This window comes from Pleurodeles waltl, chromosome 4_2 (genome assembly GCF_031143425.1).
Source record: "Pleurodeles waltl isolate 20211129_DDA chromosome 4_2, aPleWal1.hap1.20221129, whole genome shotgun sequence".
NCBI classification, from domain to species: domain Eukaryota; kingdom Metazoa; phylum Chordata; class Amphibia; order Caudata; family Salamandridae; genus Pleurodeles; species Pleurodeles waltl.
Genome location: NC_090443.1, coordinates 1,046,619,457 through 1,046,638,055, shown reverse-complemented (window position 1 = coordinate 1,046,638,055; position 18,599 = coordinate 1,046,619,457). Strand labels below are relative to the sequence as shown.

Genomic DNA, 18,599 nt, shown 5'->3' with positions numbered 1-18,599 from the left:
AAGGGAAGGGTAGGGCTCAGGAGGGACTGGATGCAGACAGCAATCAACAAAGGGCCTCTCTTCTCCCTTTGTTCTCAGAAGTGCAGACTGCAGGCAGCTGTGGCGGCAAGGTGAGAAGGAATCCCTTGTGTGCTGCAGCACAACAAAAGGGCAGAGGGCAAGTGTCCTGGAGGCAGGTCACAGGTCAAGTGCAGGGCCATATAGGTAGCTCTTTCACACGGCGCTAATGGCCCTGCGAATTACATAACAGAAGGGAAAATTCTTCTGTCCCCTCGTCCCCCCCACCCTTGTCCCCCGTGTCCCCCCCACTCCAAAATCTGGGGGGGACATATCCCCCGCATCCCCCACACTTCCTACGCCCATGGCGGTGACCGCTGATCGTGGCAGTCGGTGTTCTCGTACTAACCCTCAATGAGTTGGTGAAACAGCTACCATAGTGCGCTGAAGTCTGCATGTGAGACTTTATTGTGTGCAATCTGTGATGTCCAGCTGTTCAACCACTGGCGCACCTGCTTTAGTTGCCTCACAGTTTGAAATTGTAGCTGCTGTGCACATCAAAACCGTTGTGGTTGTGGCACGGTGCGGATCTAAGTGAAGATTGCTGCTTTCTGCTGGCTGGTTAGCAGTAATTTGTAAAACAAAAAGATAGCGCTTGAGTGGCTGCTTCGTACGTGGAGTGGGGAGAGCACGGATGGCCACCATGAGATGAAGGTAAGGGAGAGAGTTCTGGTGACCTCACCAGCGAAGGGTTGGCGGGGTGCTAAGGCAGTGGCAGGTGTTTTCCCAATATTAGTAATCATTACCAGTTCACTTCTCCGATAAACCCTCGTCCCCCCCAATTAGTCGTTGACTCTGCATAGGGCTCCGCATTGGATAAGATTACATATGTTTATAATACCTTCATCGGCTTCATTTCAATTATTTTCAGGGAGAAAAATGGAAGTACTCCGAGGCCGGGCTTACATCTCCACAGTCGCCCAAAAGAGTGATATAATGGGGAGCCGCGGCCAATAGGTCAAGGGAGCAGCGGGTCCAAAAAGTTTGGGAACCACTGGATTAGGGCACAAACCAGTAAAGGAGATAGTTCACATCTATAAAAGCAAATGTTTGTCAGTTGGTACATTCCTTGATAATGGATTAACACATAGGCTTCTGGAACCTATACTGTCATGGTCAAGAGTTTGGAGTGAACCAGAAGCCCATGTTGCTAAATGTGTTTTATGGGATTGTCTTGCTTTAGATAATGTTATGAGCATACCGTGGTGACGTGTGTTAAGAACCTCCACTGACCTCCAGGTCCCCGGGCTGTACTCTGAGCCTGAGAGTTCTTCACACTGAGCTGCTGTTCTAGTAAAACGCCTGTATTTTAACCAGTGTTATAATAAAGTGTGTAGGGCTGAATTGTAAGTGATGGACCCGCCCCACTCCGCTGTAACACTATTTTGAGCCCTGTTTCTCAGGCTTACTTCCAAATTATTTCAAATGAATGGAACATATTTCTTCTCGCGAGGCTTCCCTTTAATCTCGCCCACATTTTAGTTCCCGCTCAAGGGTTGTGGTTTTGTTCCTCCCCACATGTCCGTGTGATGATGGGTCTAAGCAGAGCACGTAGCTCTTCGTCCTACATGTAGACTTTACACAACTTGTAGGAAACGCTTTCTTACCCTTTGTGCTGCTTTAAATTTGATTTGATAATGTTTACGCCCCAGAAAGAGATATTAATTACGGGGAATAAATGGCTGTTGCCTCTTACATTTAGTATTTTAACCATCATGATATAGCTGCTACTTCTGTATGTAATATTTGAACTGTTTTTTTACTATACACTATTTGCTTTTATGTAATGCATTTGCACTTTTATGGCTGTTAATGCAGCCGAACAAAGTATGACTTCATTTAGTTTTTGTTTAAATTGTTTGCAATAGGGATTTTTGCGCAAAGATAAGTACCAGAGAAGAAAGGGGACATTCTTATCTGTTTCTTTTGGCACGTCAGATAAAAAACGAATTCCATCGACAGCACCCCAGCCATTGGATATCTGTCCAATGTTTTAACATGGTGATTGAAATCTGGGTGTAGGCGATACACTCGGATCAAAGGACAGTTTGAGAGAATCAACTACACTTGTTATGCATGGAACCGTACTACGGCTTGCTGAATGAGCCAGTATGACTAAAATGTGTTTGGAGACGCACTTGTTAGCTGTCGACTGTTATAACACAACCTGGTTCTCCAGATTTGATAACAAAGGTATATCTAGCCTCCGGCAAACTGGAAGGGATTTGCTGCCTGGTGGTGTGCTCCTAATTCTGTTGTTTTTAGCTTTTTGTGTTGCAGCCAGCATTGAGTAAGAAGGGGTGGCAATATTTTGAAATGATTATGCGAGGTTTTGGAATTAGGATACCGAGCATTTAGGCAAAATAGCTGCTGGGAATATTTTTGCTGAGAGTGGAAAACATTTCTAATGAGCTAGGGAAACATTGGTGCTTAAAGGTTGTGTGTGTTTTGTCTGAGAGACCACCTTTTCTGTGGCTTTCTTTTGTTAAATTATTTTGACTGAGTTTGCTATTTAGCCAAGTGTGATCGGTGCATTCACTGTGATATGTTGACATTGTTTATTAATGTTAGAAACTTACTTGGAATAGTCTAGGACTGCACTTGTTAACTTGATCTCAGAGATATAAAGATTTCTATACAAATCAGCGGAAGTCATCCTCATTATCGTCTCGGAATCTTGGTAATGTTGCTAATTTTCAGTTTACAAATCATGCATTTTTCTTCATTTGCTTTTAACAATTAGCACCACGTTTCAGGTCTCATTACTATTCCTAGTGTTGGGTCTTAAAACGTAGTAGAATGAAGTAGGTTTCTTAAAATGTGAATTTCTGTAATTCTTTCAACATGGAGAATCTATGGCAATACAAATGGGAATTCCTTTTCTTTCAAGATAGATGGGTAATCATTTTGCCCTGTTCTTTCTTTTACCTACTAGCCTATTGCATCTCCAAGAGATGGTGTGCATAGGTGTGTGTGTTTATGTATAAAATCGAAAAATAGAGGCATCTAATTGGTCGAGAGGGCTATTTTTCCCTTTGTCCCCCTTGCTACTGCGGGGCCAACCGGTACCTGTCTTGGTCCCACAATACTAAGAGATCTGATTGACCGCAACACAAACTGAGATGTTGCAGCTACCATTACAGGACAAGGGGACTCTGTCTCAGTTTCCTGAAACTACAAAAATGTATTATTTTATGGTTATGGTATCAGAGGTGTCCTAGAGAGACCCCTCCCCCCAGGATCCCCAAAATAATAATAAAAAAGCTTATCCCATGGCACAGGGCGGAACACTGTGAGCTCACCATGGGGGTCCGCAGGAGTACTGCAGGACCACTGAAAACTATATATATATATTTTAAAGTGACCTAACCTTCTGTGGGCACAACTCTCGGAGAGCCCACTCCCTCCAGAAACCTGAGCCCCAGTGCATAGACAAGCCCCTACTACACACAGCTTTCGCCCTGTCTGAACCCTGCACAAATGGCCAATGTCTTGTTAGGAACCTACCACACATGGATGGGCAAGTACCAGATGCGCACCGTATTTGCCTCTGTAAAACCCCTCACGGATAGCACACTTCCTTTAGACACTCGAGCCCACTTAGGTGACCAAGCCTCTACTACTCACAGCCTTTGCCCTGTACCGAACTCTTTGTGGGTAGCCAACCTCTCATAGGCAACCAGCCACACATGATTGGGCAAATTCGCTGTGTCTGCTCTTTCCTATGTGTACAAATTTTCAAAAAGGACCCACTCCTTCCAGACACCGAAGGCCAATTAGGAGGCCAAACCCCTACCACACATTTTTCTCCATGCATCGAACCCTTTGTGGTAGTCAACCTCTCATGTATAACCAACAACCAATGGGTGGTGAAGCCCCTATTACGCACAGCCTTTGCCCTGCGTGGATAGTTTATCTTCTGTGGGCTATGAACCATACTCGGATGGCCTAGTAACTGAAGCGCATAGTCTCTGCCACTACCCCTCACACAGACCCACTCACTCCTGACACTCAGTCCCCATTAGATGCTCACGCCCCACTACAAATCCTTTGCTGTGTACCAGACCCATTGCAGGTACCCGATCATTCTTGGCCAGTGAAGCACAAAAGCACAGTCCCTTGCTGCGCAACTCCTGGCTGAAAGTCCTCTCCCTTCCAACACCAAAGCCCAATTAAAAGGGCAAATTCCTATTATGCACAGTCTTTGCCCTGTACCTAACCCTTTGTGGAAAGGCAACCTCTTGTAGGCACCAAACCATACATGGTTGGGCTAGTACCTCCTGCACATTGGTTTTTGCCCTGTGCGCAACCGTCCATGGAGAGCCCACTCCCTCCAGACACACAAGCCCCATTAGGTGGCCAAGCCCCTACTACGCACAACCTTTTGGATAGTGTCTTTCTTGTGGGCTGGCAAGTCTATGCTGCACTCTGTCTTCTGTGCACCACTTTTCATAAAGAAGCCATGCCTGTAGACACCCAAAGCCTCCTAGGTGACCAAGGCCCTATTATGCACAGCCTTTGTCCTGTACTGAACCCTTCACGAGTAGCCAAACTCTTGTGAGGAAACAACCACACAGGTGTAGGCAGATATCTGCTGCTCATGGTCTTCACCTTGTCTAATACCCCACTACAGAGAGCACACTTCTTCTAGACACCCAAGGCCCCTTAGGTAGGCAAGCCCCTACTATCCACAACGCTTGTCGTGTACCAAACCCTTTATGGGTAGTGGACATCTTCTGAGGAACCTACCACATGTGTGGGTAAGTAGCTGCAATACAAGGTCTTCCCCCCCTTTGCACAACACCTCATGGAGTGCACATTCTCTTGGCACCCATGTCCCCTTAGCTGCCCGAACTCCTACTATGCACAGCATTCACTCTGTACTGCACCCTTTGTGGATAGCCAACCTCTCATAGGGAACCAACCACATGTGGGTAGGCAAGTATCTGTTGGGCACAGTGATCACCCTGTGCACAACCCCTCCATGGAGAGTCCCCTCCCTCTAGAAACTCAAGGCCGCTTAGGTAGCCAAGCCCCTACTGTGCAGAGCCTTAGCTCTGTACACAACTTTTCAGAGAGCCGACTCCCTCCAGGCATTCAAGCCTCATTAGGCGGCTAAGCCTTACTCCTCGCAGCATGTGCTCCTAGCCATGCACGGGTGGGTAAGTAGGTGCTGTGCCCACTCTCTAGAAACCTAAGCGTTCTTATGTTACAGGAATCTTGGAAAGAAAAATAGCTAAATTATTCTCTGATTCTATGGCTTTTATGTATGCCAAAACGTTGAGAAACATTTTGGCACAGCTGAAGGCCAAATACCTTAATTTTGGGAGTTTTCCACAGCTCCTTTTGTGTGTGTGGTAGTAACTACCGCCCACAGATAGGCATTGCAAAATATGAAAATGTATTCAAACTTCACAGGAGTTGGACTGTTCTCAGTGTGCTTGGGCCATTCCAGTCTATTTATAAACTGGGAGTGGGGATCTTTGATGAGCCCTTTACCAGACCTTGACAATAGAAAGCTAGACTCAGCTATGAGTTTTTGTACCATACAGTATCATTTGTCCTGAGGAGACCCACTGAAATTAGTTTTTGGGTCAAAACGTCAACATTGGAGTGGGGATTATACCATAGGAATAGGATCAAGTTCCAAATCGGAGTATGGGATATCCCTAAATGTATCATATTTTATTCGTCTCACCACTCCACCTACGAAAACTGCGTCATCTGCACTTTTTTTGGATTTACTAAGCACCTACTGGAGAAATAGAAATTGTGATCATCGTTTACAACTATGAATGTTACAGTGTACTGTAACTTAATGGGACTTTGTGCGTGAGACCCACAGAAACAATAGTTTTTTTGTTTAAGGAATGGGATGGGCTATGGGCAGATATACCAGTGCTTTATCTCCATAAAACCTAAAGAAATCCATTACAGACATCTCTGCCCTGGCATCTTCATCCCACCAAACTTCAGAAAATGTTTCCAACGTTAATGTTGCCACTGACATACGCCTAACTATAAAGTTACCAAGCGCTTTTCGTTGTAAGTATTCTGTGGGGTTTTAACCATGCCCATCACTTTCAGTTGTTAGTCGGCATGCCTTTCAGAAATCCCTTGATGACATTGGTAAATGCTGTATGTTTGTCCCGCCTTGGGGCGGTTTTGTTACCACCTTGCAGACTGACCCTGTTATTGCATGAATGCTGATGTACTTCTGCGTGGGCGAACTGTTTTATTCTTTTTTCTCTCCCTTTCATACTCCATGGCACTCACAGAGCAAACTCCATCTGTGGTATTGAAGCACTGGTCACATTGTTCACACTGTTACCTAATCAGAGTCATTTCTTTTGGCTCTCCCCTTCATGCTCCATAGCTTTCACAAAAACACTTGTAGTTGATAAATGCTTTACAAAAACAACACAGAAATCCTCAAAGTGGCTCTCCCAGCACAGCAGGAGGGCTAATACTACAATATTCACTGCACTCAAGAAACTTGCCCGTTATGCTTTGCAGGCCATTACTTTTAGGAAACATTTTTGTTCGTAACTCAGCCTGTGGTGGTCCCCGAACAATGGGACCACCACCAAAAAATTCACGGCAACGTGCCCTTTCTGTCTACATCATCTGTAGTTCCCCACACTAGGGTAGAGGGGACCCCAAAATAATAACCCCTCCCACTATTGTCTCTTTTAAAGCTCTCTCATTGGCTGGAACTTTTGTTTTACAGCTGGTAGTGGTTTGTGCTTTAAAGGGCCTTGTTCATATTGTTATTGCATTAGGCCTGTTAGCTCAGAAAATGTGTAAGGCACTACGCGAGGCTAAATATATGGTTACACTGCATTACTTTCTGACATTTTCTTTTCATGTGGTTATGCCCTCCAGGTATATGTTTCTAATAAATGCTGTTTTCATTGTGGTGTTCTCTAGGTGCTGTTCCGCATTACAGTCTAATGCCAAAAGTTTATTTCTAATAAAGATTTTTGTTGGGTTTACATGTTAATTGTATATGTTTTATTAATCTCTCCTTATTGCAATACAGTGGCGGCTGGTGACCCTCAACAGTGGAGGGTCATCGAGCCAGTGCCAGTCACAGTAAAAAAAAAAAAAAAAAGAAATCTCACAATTCCTTTGGGCAAAGATTCCAAAGCGCTTAATTCTGGCTCGTTATTATAACGGGCTGTGACTAAGAGCTCTGGAATTAAAGATAAAGGTAATGTGAGTTTCTCACAGTGACTGTCAGTGGACCCAAATGAAAAAGGAGAAAAAAGTGTACTTACCCACGGTCCTCAATGGCACCTCATGGAGCCTCAGCCAGCTCCCTTCTCCAAATCCCGGCGCTGCCTCCATGCTGCAGATAAGCAGCATGAAAGCAGCGGCAGGATTGGCTGGAGCGGGCTGCCTCGATGCTCCAGGGGGCTTGTGCCTGCTCTCCACCCAGCTGTCTCAGACCGCTGAGAGCAGAGGTTTACCCTGCGCATGTGATGCCGGCCGGCTCAAGACAGCCGGCCAAACTGCCATGTGCAGTGTAAACTGTGGGAGTGAGCACCACTACCCTGGTTCCAGCCCGCCCCCAAACACTGCTTGGACTGGGAGCAGTGAAAAATAAAATGGTACTTCTTTTTATTACCATTGTATTTTTCTCTGGTTTGCTGCTCTTGCAGCAGGGGGAGGCATTCCTCTGCCCTAATTTAGGGGGGGGGGGAGGGTAAGGGGGCTCTGTGCAATAATAATTACCTTGATTCAGGCCATCTTAACATCATTATTACATTATGACTGTTTGAACACTCTTGATATGTTTGGGTGACCCTTTTAGTTTTTCTCTTGTTACTCTTCTGTCTTGTGCCTGTTTTTTGGGAAGTGTGTTAGCCAGCCAGCAACTCTGATGGCTGGTTCTCGAAAGTCGTATTGTACTGGAATTAGCATGGCAGGTTTAAATGAGGATGCTAAATCACAACAGTTTCATTTTTGGCTGCAGATAGAGAAAGAAAGTAAACGGAAGTGCTTCATTTATATGCAGGGTCACTGGAATCATGTGGCAGGAAAAGATCAAATTATGAGGCAGGGTTGACCAATTTATGTGGCAAGAAAAGTCAGTTATGAATTTATAACACCAATAGGTCTAATCCAAGCAAATGCGAGACCTAGTGCATTGAAAATGCTCGTCCTCATTTGCTTTTTATTTGATGGCATTCTTTCCTGTACCTTTCTGTTCCTGTGTTTTTTTGTTTCCCCGCCCTTGGTGCAAAGTCTCTTTACCATCCTTTTGATTGGCTCATTGAATCCTTTCTGCTCATTTATTCTGAACTACTTTTTTTTCTTTTTCGTCAAACCCTGGGAGTGCATGTGTTTTCAAGCTCTCCCCTTGGGTGCTTCTCCCCCATCAAGTACCACCCCCCTTGCTCTGTGTTGCTTTCTCCCTAGTGCTGCTCTCTAGTGTGCTTCTCCGCTCACCCAAACCTCTCAATCTCCATGTTGCACTCAATCTCTCTCCCTCGTGCTGCTTATATTCATCTCCCGTCCCCCCCCCCCCCTCCAAATCCAGCTTTACATGTGTTTTACCTCCCACACTCACTGTTGCTTCCCTCCACTTCCTCCTTCGGTGTTGCCCCGCTCCTTGCACCCATGTACATTGAAATTGCCATTTGCTTGTTGGTGCTGCGTTACAAGTAAAGCGATTTGGCGCACTCCAAATTTCTTTCTCTTTTATTTTTTGCCGATTGAAGTGGCTTCCAACATTTTAGAGACTTAAAAAATATATATATATTTTTATAGCCTGCGTTATTCTGTTGGCGTGCCCAGGTGTGGTGACGCGTGTGTGTGACTTACAGAACCATGCGACCTGCAACTGCTACTTTTTTGGGTGGGGGGAGCGGAAGCCGATGCTGGACTGCATTGGCTGAAAGCATTGGCACAATGCATGGGTCTGAAAGTGAACCCCTTTGGCTTTGCCAACGCTTCTTACTGCTTGGCAGCTATCTTTTCAGATTGTTTCTGTTGCTTGGGTTTCTTCACTGCCATACATTTGTTACCTGGCCCAGGTTATGTCACTTAGCCCATTTGCTCAAGCAGGGTATCAGCCTTTCTGTAGTTTCTCTTTCTGCATTCCTTGATTATCTTCCGAGCTGTAATGTATCACGTTTTAAATGCCTTTGCAGTTACTGTGTTGGTCTAATTCTCCAAATGATTGGATAATTGGAAGTTACATCCTTGTTTGGAGTCGCTCCAGGTCTAAGCCTCCGCCTTGGTTGGCATCCAAGTAATTTCCCTTGTTGAGCTGTGATCGCAGTCAGCCTGGGGCAAGGGTGACTGGGTAGAAAGCTCTGTAACTGCACTAAGTTACACAACCTGCTAGTGTCATTCGAAAGATAAGGTAGGTTAGGCTTGAGGAAGTTGGATCAGTTTTTTTTCACTTGTGGTTTCAAGAATGAGTTAACATTTATTGGCACATATCGTTGAAATTGTTCATATTGTTTTTGAAAGCGTAATTCATTTGCATCTTCTAAAACAAAATGCCTACGGCGAGCTTTAAGGTGTCTGCTATTGTTTGTTCCACCTACACTTTTCTTGAGTTTAGGATCCTGTTAATTTTTGGATTTGGGGGTGGGAGCCAGCGCCACGATCTTCAGCTCCTGTTTGTGATCAGTGCCCTGGCTGCTCGGACTGAGGAGGGATAGTCTGAGAGGTCAGTTTTTATGGTACTGCAGAGCAGTGGTAGCAGCAGGACATAACGCAAGGTGACTGTCAATAGGTAACTTTTTGTCATGTTCATGCTTTTGTTTGCTTTGAGGGGTGTGAGACAGGTTGGGTCCGGGAGGGACAGGTATGTGTATTTTCAAACACTGCCAAACCCAGTGGATCCAGGCGTGGACGGAAAAACCAGTTTGATCAGACGATACCACAGAATGGGATAGCTATAGGCATCTTTTATTCATTGCCACAATGCTCCTCGGGTTTTAGATGCTCTTTACAGTTACAGGTTATATTATGTTCTCTGGCCTTGTATCCTATCTTAGAATCCAGTGATGTGGTGAAGAGCCTCATAGGCAGTCTTTGTGGGGAACAGTGTCAAAGCGTAGTAAAACAGTAATTCTGTCTTTCCATATTACAAGCAAGCTATTTTTTTAAACAAAATGTTGAGGTTGGTGTCTTATTCATTTGGTGATCCGTCTTGCTAACTGTAAATGTGTTTTTGAAATTGAAGGAATTCAACTTTTTAGTTTTTTGGTCAGATCTGTGGGCGTCAAGAACGTCCCTGATTAATGACCACCTTTTAGGCATGTGCAGTATGCTTCCTATTGTTCCTTGGTGGTATACAAGACGTGTATCTTGTCTAAAACCCTCTGTGCTTCCAGAACTGTAGTGGTGGCATAAAAAGAATGAAAGCCGCTTTTAGAATTGTGGAGTAACTGGTTCTACTGACGCTTGCCACCTTGATGACTTACGAGGACTCATTTGTGGCATCTGTGGTCCCTTGGACCTTAATTACAACTCTTAACCCCTTGGGTTCGGGCGTCGGCCACAGGCCGCCCGCCCTGTCTCCCTGGAGCGGGTCATGACCAGTGGCCGACACCAGGGAGGGGGTTAATAAATCCTCTTGCGGCCGCTTTCTGCTCCAATGGGGAAAACGGCCCCAAACGGTCTTCCCCACGTTCGGGAAGGCCTCGTAAGAAAGGGGAGGCTCTCCCCTTTCTTACGAGGCCTTCCTGAAAGTGTTTCCTGGCCCCCGATCGCAGCACAGCTGTGGAAACACCACTAGACACCAGGGATTTCACTTTGGGGGGGGAGGGGTCGGCCCCCTCAGAAAACTGGCCGGCTCCCCCTCCCCCACCCCCCCCCAAAGGGGGCATATTTAAAAAAAAAGGGTAAAAGGGTAGGTGCCCCCCCAGGGGCTAAATTTTAGTACAAAAAGAAAAGGAAAAATAATTAAAAGAAATGGACAGGGGGTCGCCCGTGGGCAGGACGACCCCCTGTGAGGGCAATATTTTTTTTTAGTTGTTGTAGGGTTTCCCTGGGGGCCATTTTGGCCCCCAAGGAAACCATACAACTACTAAAAAATATCTATATATAGATATATCTATATAGATATATCTATGTAGATATATCTGTATATGTATTTATTTATTTATATAGATAGATAGATATAGATCACTTTTGTCAATACATGTGTGTTTTCCCTGGGGGCTGCGATCGGCCCCCCGGAAAACCAGACCCACATATAAAAGTGATCTATATATATATATATATATATATTTGCCACCAGTTGTCTTGCGGTTGCAGCTTGCGTCTTCAAAGCAATGCACATACTTCAAAAAAGTCAAGTAAGTATTGTTATTATGTTTCTGCTACAAAAGGATTAGACTTTTGTCTAGTGGCAGTTTTAGTGCCATAAAGAAGCGCAGAAGGTTTATATGCCTACTGCAAAGAGCAAATCTGTATTTTATGTAAATAGCTGAGTACATTAGTAAAGTCAGCCATTACCTGCGCTATAATACAAATGAAATGTATGTGCGGGGTGGGGGGGCGGCTATGGAGAGATGAAGGGCACTTTTGCTGGGTGGTAATGAGGGAATCCGAGGAGGAGGGAGTGGGAGCACCAATAATGATTGTTGGACTAGGCGCAGGAGGAATCCCATTCGATAACTCCTCTTCCAGTAAATTATGAAGGAGGTGATGAGGACAGTCCTGCTGTCCCTTCGCAAGCACAGTCTGTGCAACAGGGTAATAGTGGGTCAGCCCAACCCAGAGAGCAGGTGAATGGGCGGCAAGCAGAGAGAGAGAGTGCTCTCTTGGGAGCTCCCCAATTTAGTTCAGCCCCAAATTCCACCGCCCAAATCGTATTGTGGAGACATCAAAATTATCTATCGCAAAACAAACTGGTTTTGTAAGGCAGGCACCTGTGTTTTTGGTTCTGGGTTCGGCGGCCATTTAGAGAAACATACTAAACCCAAACATTTCTGGAAACTAGACATTTAGGGGAGTCCACAGAGGTGTGACTTGTGTGGATTCCCCAAAGTTTTCTTACCCAGAATACCCTGCAAAGCTGAAATGTTGAATAAAAACTCTATTTTTCTCGCACTTCTGTCACACAAACTACAGGAATATGCTGGGATCCACAACATTCCTACCACCCAGTGACTCCTCACCTGTCCTGATAAAAATACTACCCCACTTGAGTGCCTACACCAGGAATGGATCACCCCAGGGTCAACAGCTGTCTCACGTAGGGACCAACATTGACCGTTGTGTGATCTATTCCTGTCGCGGGCACCAGGCCTAACCACACAAGTGAGGTATCATATTTATCGGGAGACTTGGGGGAACGCTGGGTGGAAGGAAATTTGTGGCTCCTCTCAGATTCCAGAACTTTCTGTCACCGAAATGTGAGGAATTTATTTTTTTTTTTTAGCCAAATTTTGAGGTTTGCAAAGGAATCTGGGTAACAGAACCTGGTCAGAGCCCCGCAAGTCACCCCATCTTGGATTCCCCTAGGTGTCTAGTTTTCAGAAATACCAAGGTTTGCTAGGTTTCCCTAGGTGCCGGCTGAGCTAGAGGCCAAAATCCACAGCTAGGCACTTTGCAAAAAACAGGTCTGTTTTCTTTGGGAAAATGTGATGTGTCCACGTTGTGTTTTGGGGCATAACCTGTTGTGGACTCTAGGCCTACCCACACAAGTGAGGTACCATTTTTATCGGGAGACTTGGGGGAACTCTGGGTGGAAGGAAATTTGTGGCTCTTCTCATATTCCAGAACTTTCTGTCACCGAAATGTGAGGAAAAAGTGTTTATTTGGCCAAATTTTGAGATTTGCAAAGGATTCTGGGTAACAGAACCTGGTGAGAGCCCCACAAGTCACCCCATCCTGGATTCCCCTAGGTGTCTAGTTTTAAAAATGCACAGGTTTGGTAGGCTTCCCTAGGTGCCGGCTGAGCTAGAGGCCAAAATCTACAGCTAGGCACTTTGCAAAAACACGTCAGATTTCAATGTAAAAATGTGATGTGTCCATGTTGCGTTTCCTGTCGCGAGCATTAGGCCTACCCACGCAAGTGAGGTACCATTTTTATCGTGAGACTTGGGGGAACACAGAATAGCAAAACAAGTGTTATTGCCCCTTGTCTTTCTCTACATTTTTTCCTTCCAAATGTAAGACAGTGTGTAAAAAAGACGTCTATTTGAGAAATGGCCTGTAATTCACATGCTAGTATGGGCACCCCGGAATTCAGAGATGTGCAAATAACCACTGCTTCTCAACACCTTATCTTATGCCCATTTTGGAAATACAAAGGTTTTCTTGATACCTATTTTTCACTCTTTATATTACAGCAAATGAATTGCTGTATACCCGGTATAGAATGAAAACCCATTGCAAGGTGCACCTCATTTATTGGCTCTGGGTACCTAGGGTTCTTGATGAACCTACAAGCCCTATATATCCCCGCAACCAGAAGAGTCCAGCTGATGTAACGGTATATTGCTTTCGAAAATCTGACATTGCAGGAAAAAGTTACAGAGTAAAACATAAAGAAAAATGGCTGTTTTTTTCAGCTCACTTTCAAATGTTTTTTATTTCAGCTGTTATTTTCTGTAGGAAAACCTTGTAGGATCTACACAAATGACCCCTTGCTGAATTTAGAATTTTGTCTACTTTTCAGAAAGTTTGGCTTTCCGGGATCCAGCATTGGTTTCACACCCATTCCTGTCACTAACTGGAAGGAGTCCGAAAGCACCAAAAATAGTAAAAATGGGGTATCTCCCAGTAAAATGCCAAAATTGTGTTGAAAAATGTAGTTTTCTGATTCAAGTCTGCCCGTTCCTGAAAGGTGAAAAGATGGTGATTTTAGCACCAGAAACCCTTTGTTGATGCCATTTTCAGGGGAAAAAAACCACAAGCCTTCTTCGGCAGCCCTTTTTTCCCATTTGTTTGTACTTTGGCTAATTTCTTGGTCTCCTCCAGGGGAAACCACAAACTCTGGGTACCATTAGAATCCATAGGATGTTGGAAAAAAAGGACGCAAATTTGGTGTGGATAGCTTATGTGGACAAAAAGTTATGAAGGCCTAAGCGCGAACTACCCCAAATAGCCAAAAAAGGGCTCTGCCCGGGGGAGGGTCCAGCAGCTAAGAGGTTAATGGTTTGGTACATACCAGCATCCTCTTTTGGATGAGCAATGTTTTCAGTGTGTGAATGGGAGACTGCTGGCAGTAAGGACCCTTTAGCACCTGAGCGGGGAAGCGTAGGGTTCTGTGGGAGAGAAATACAACATGAACGAAAACCTACTACCGTAAGGTGAGAATAATGGGGTTCTCTTGCAAGAAAAGACATGTAAATGGGGAGGGCAGACTGACATGTTTGATAGGGAGAGCATGGTTCTTTGCTTATTGAAGGAAAAGCATAACTGTGGCAATATACAACCATTTGAGAGGGGAAGGAGATGGGCGTCTTTGAAGTGAGGACACCTGGACAAACTAACATGTAAGAAGGTGCTGGGAAGAACGGGGTTCTCGGTTCAAGAATTGAAAGTTTAACTTTGTTTTTCTCCCATACTCTAGGATCACCTGATAAAACATGGAATCTCTTCAGAACATGAGTGTGGAGGAGCTGCAGAAAATGCAGGAGGATCCAGAGCGCATGGACCACCTCGCCCTGGAGTCCCAGGAGGTAAAGTAAAACCCGTGTGCTACAGAGAGTAAGAGATGCACAACCCTAAAAATGGAGACGGTAACTGATGCAGGAGCCGGTGAAGAGACGTGTCTTGGAGAAGACTGGGAGAATAATGCGAAGCAGAACCAAAAAAAGTTCTCTTACAAACCTATTTCAAGTTTTCAATTTATAAACAAATTTAAATATTGTTTGCCTCAAGTCAGCAACTACACAGATCACTATTAAATCATCAACGCAGCGTATATTATTTATTATAGAAGTCAATATTTTATCTAAGTATTGATTTAAAATTATTAATATTATAATATAGAAGAGACATGCTTACATGGCTTAATTTAAATAGGGAATCGATTTTGCATGAAGGACCACTCAACTTGTATTTAAGGATTTAAGTTGTTAATATAGCTACATTAAAAATATGTATTTATTCTAATTTAGTGTTATGGTTTAATATTGTTTTCCTTAGAAAAAATGATGTATTTAGATTTTTTTTATTTTTTTTATTTGACTTCATTTCAATTCATTTAGGGTCATGGTTAGTATTATGGTGAGGTTGTGGATAATTGTTTCATTTGCCCTTGAGGGTTAGCAATTTTATTATTCCTGCTTGAAATCTATTTAATTTAATATAATTAAATCTGAAATAATTGACAAATTGACTTTGTGTTAGAGGTATTTTTAATCTGTTTAATTTAAATCAATTGGGCTTTGATTTGGTGTTAGCAAAGATTACATTAAAATACATATGGCGTAATTACATTAAACTAATTATAATTTAAAGAATAGGGTTACAATTAGGATTTCCATTGGGTAAATTCAATAATATGTTTTCTATAATTACGTTAGTGTAGTGATCCGTTAAACAGGATGATGTAGTGTCAGTATAATGTTGTAGAGATAGTTGTAAATGTATTTACAACTTCTCAGCTAGGTAGTACCTGTTGATGGAGTGGCCTCTGGTGCAGCAATCCATTGATGTAGTGCAGGGAATGAAGTAAAAAATATCCCTCCATAGAGATCATAGTGTAGGGCTCTAATTACATATAGGCTTGACGGGCTGAAGTATTTACCTCATCTGGAAAATACTATTGCGCTGAGACAATATATTTACCAGATGCGGTAAATACCTTCTTTTCCACTTCATTTGGAAATGAGGCAGAACGTGCAGACTCCGTACTTAAATCACCAAGTCAAATTCTCACCTTTTGCCTTTCCGTATGGGCTTTTCAGAGGGCTCAAGATTTAATCCCAGCAGGGCTGAAGTGTTTGTAGGAGAGCGGCTCATCTTGCTCGACTGTCTTTTTTAAAAGACCTGGAGATTTGTTAGAAAATGCTGATGGTTCATAGGCTTTTACAATATCTCATGTTTCAGGGCAGTAATGCATGGGTCTAAGGAATCTGTACCTGTAACTGAACACCAGGACATCTCTCAATTCTGAGTAGTCCTGTTGATGATGAAAGCATGAGTCTGTTCTAGAACAGTAAGCAACTCGTAATGTCTCTCCAGGTATGCACTCATACCATAGTAGACACATACAAGGGGACACCAAAGCTATGTTAAATCAAACTTGGGAAATCTGGCTGCCTGCTCGCAAACCGTCTCACGATTCATTTTCAGACCCTGTATATGGAATCAAGAGACTGTGTGGTATGGATGAACAGGAAGCTGGACATAACGTTACAGGGTTACGCTGTAGGCTTGAGAGTAACTGTTCTGGGCCTGTAGAGCCGAAGTGAGGATATTTTGTTGACGCAGAGGGGATAAGAAAGGGTATTGTGTGTCGGGGAAGAGAGGGCCTGTGCTGCGAAATTAGAGGATGAAGAGAAGTCATTGTGTGAATGCAGAGGGCTTGGGGGCAGAGCTCAGCAGAGACAAAAAGAGCAGATGTAGCCTTGAGACATTGTTTGTGGCCAAGGGCAACAAACCCGCTTACTTCTTTTGTCCAGTATACACATAAGCAGACTGATCTTTTTTTCTCCATAGCTTGCTGGAGCTCACCCACCCCCCCCTCTTTTTACATCAGTTCACAGTATAGCCGAGTGTGACTGTAAAGTTGTCCTTTGCTGCCTGCGTCTAGTGTCCAGCTGTACAAGCTTTTTTAAAATCCTGCTCCCGATTAATTCATTTTGAATCGGGTTTGAATATTAGGACAAGTGTTATATGGAAATGCCTTTGAGGTACATGCGCACCTTGCGTTACTGACCCTGATCCTGTTAACATTTTGTGGCAACTGCTAAGGATTCTTGCCTTCTGCTTCCTACTGCATGTTTTTTTAACAAAGTGTTCTGAGAGTGACTTGTTGCTTTGAACAGACTAATAAAATCAGTGGACCATTTCTCCTGAAAACGCTCCAGTGTTGCCAGGTTCACAGGTTCTGGATAAACTAATAGCTTTGATACTCTGAAAACCCTGAGTTTCAGTGCTCACTGAAAACCCAAGTATTAGTTGTAAGGAATACTCATCGCTTGCAAGAAATCTTTCCAAAGGAAGCGCGCAAGATGGGTGATTGTTTTCATTTGAAGTATAATCTGTCCAAACATATTATAAGGATATTATTATGAACAAATGACGGAAAATGGTGAAGACATTATGCTAACATATTGATCAATTTTATCTTAAGACTCCTAAATACCTTTACTTTTAGGCACTTTCATGTGATGGATGCACACCAATATCGTAAATATTACTTACTGAGCATATTGTTAGCGTATTTCTTTATTCATTGTATAGCAGGGTTTAGGAATGTACACATTTCCTACAATTATTTTCTTCTCTTCTGCTTATTTCAATTTTTTTGGATTCATACTTCCTTTCTGAGGATTGGTCTTTGAGTTGGCATGTAATGCTCTTGCTTGAGTGATTGAGCGCTCTTTAATTAATATATTCATTCATGACTGACCAGTTATTGCAAAGTTCATCTTGAAAATGTTAAATGCTCTGCTATTAACATAGCATTTAGTACATGCTCACAATTTTGACAAAGGATTTGTGGCACTGAGACAAAGGAGTTTGTCCAAGATTACACAATGCTGTCAATTGAAAAAGGTCAGACGGGGACGGGTCCACTTGATCGCAAGCATACTCTGGGATTGGTAAATCCAAACCTCCCAGACCATGTTCACAACCATTATGTGTAAGATGTGTTCAGTGGGCAAGACTGGTGAGCAAGATCCTTTGCTCTGGTCCGAACACAGTGGATCCTTGGGCTCTGGCATCACCATCCACCACCAAACCAGGACACATTCGACAGATTTTTCACAGTATATCCAAGCAAGTCTTATGACTATCCCCCTAGATGGAGTGAACTTGTTTGGGGGGAAAAAGCTGCTTCAGTGTTGGACCGACTCAAGCAATATTGGACTATGGCTCCAACCTTGGGCTCTCCTGCTCGCCAATGTTATCAGCAGTACTGAAAGTTCGCAGGATATGATACTGTCAGGGCCTGCTATGTCCGCAGTAGCCCAAGAAGATACAACGGGCATGGCATGGAGAGCAGCAGTCCTGTCCTTCGCGTTGCAGCCCTTGCACAGAGCAGAGTAAATCTGCCCTTGTGGGAGCATCGTACATGTAGCAGTGCGGGAGTCCTTTAATTTGGCCTGCTGACAGTCATTCACAATGGATTGTGGGCACTCCAAATTTCTTGAGAAAGGTTATGCCATTTCCTTTCAGGAAACACCACCTCTCCTCCCCCCTTCGTCTCGGATGATCAAGCCACGTTCTGTCTTAATTGGAACTTCTATTGCAACTACTCACTTCCATTGATTCATCTGACTCCTAGAGTTCCTCAACTAAGATCATGCACGGATAATCTTAATCTCACTGGGCTAGCTGTGGAGTGTATAGTACTGTGATCTCAACTTCTCCCTGTGCCCTCCTCTTAT

The 18,599-nt window shown here is 43.8% G+C and overlaps 1 protein-coding gene across 1 annotated transcript in view; it reads left to right on the top strand.

Annotated features, from left to right (window-relative positions):
* VPS37C (VPS37C subunit of ESCRT-I) overlaps positions 1–18,599 on the top strand; it is an 81,467-nt gene that overhangs the window by 32,586 nt on the left and 30,282 nt on the right. The window contains exon 3 of the mRNA XM_069233034.1: positions 14,606–14,714. Within this exon, the coding sequence (XP_069089135.1) occupies positions 14,622–14,714 (93 nt within the window). The 5' untranslated portion in view covers positions 14,606–14,621. The remainder of the gene's footprint in view (positions 1–14,605; positions 14,715–18,599) is intronic.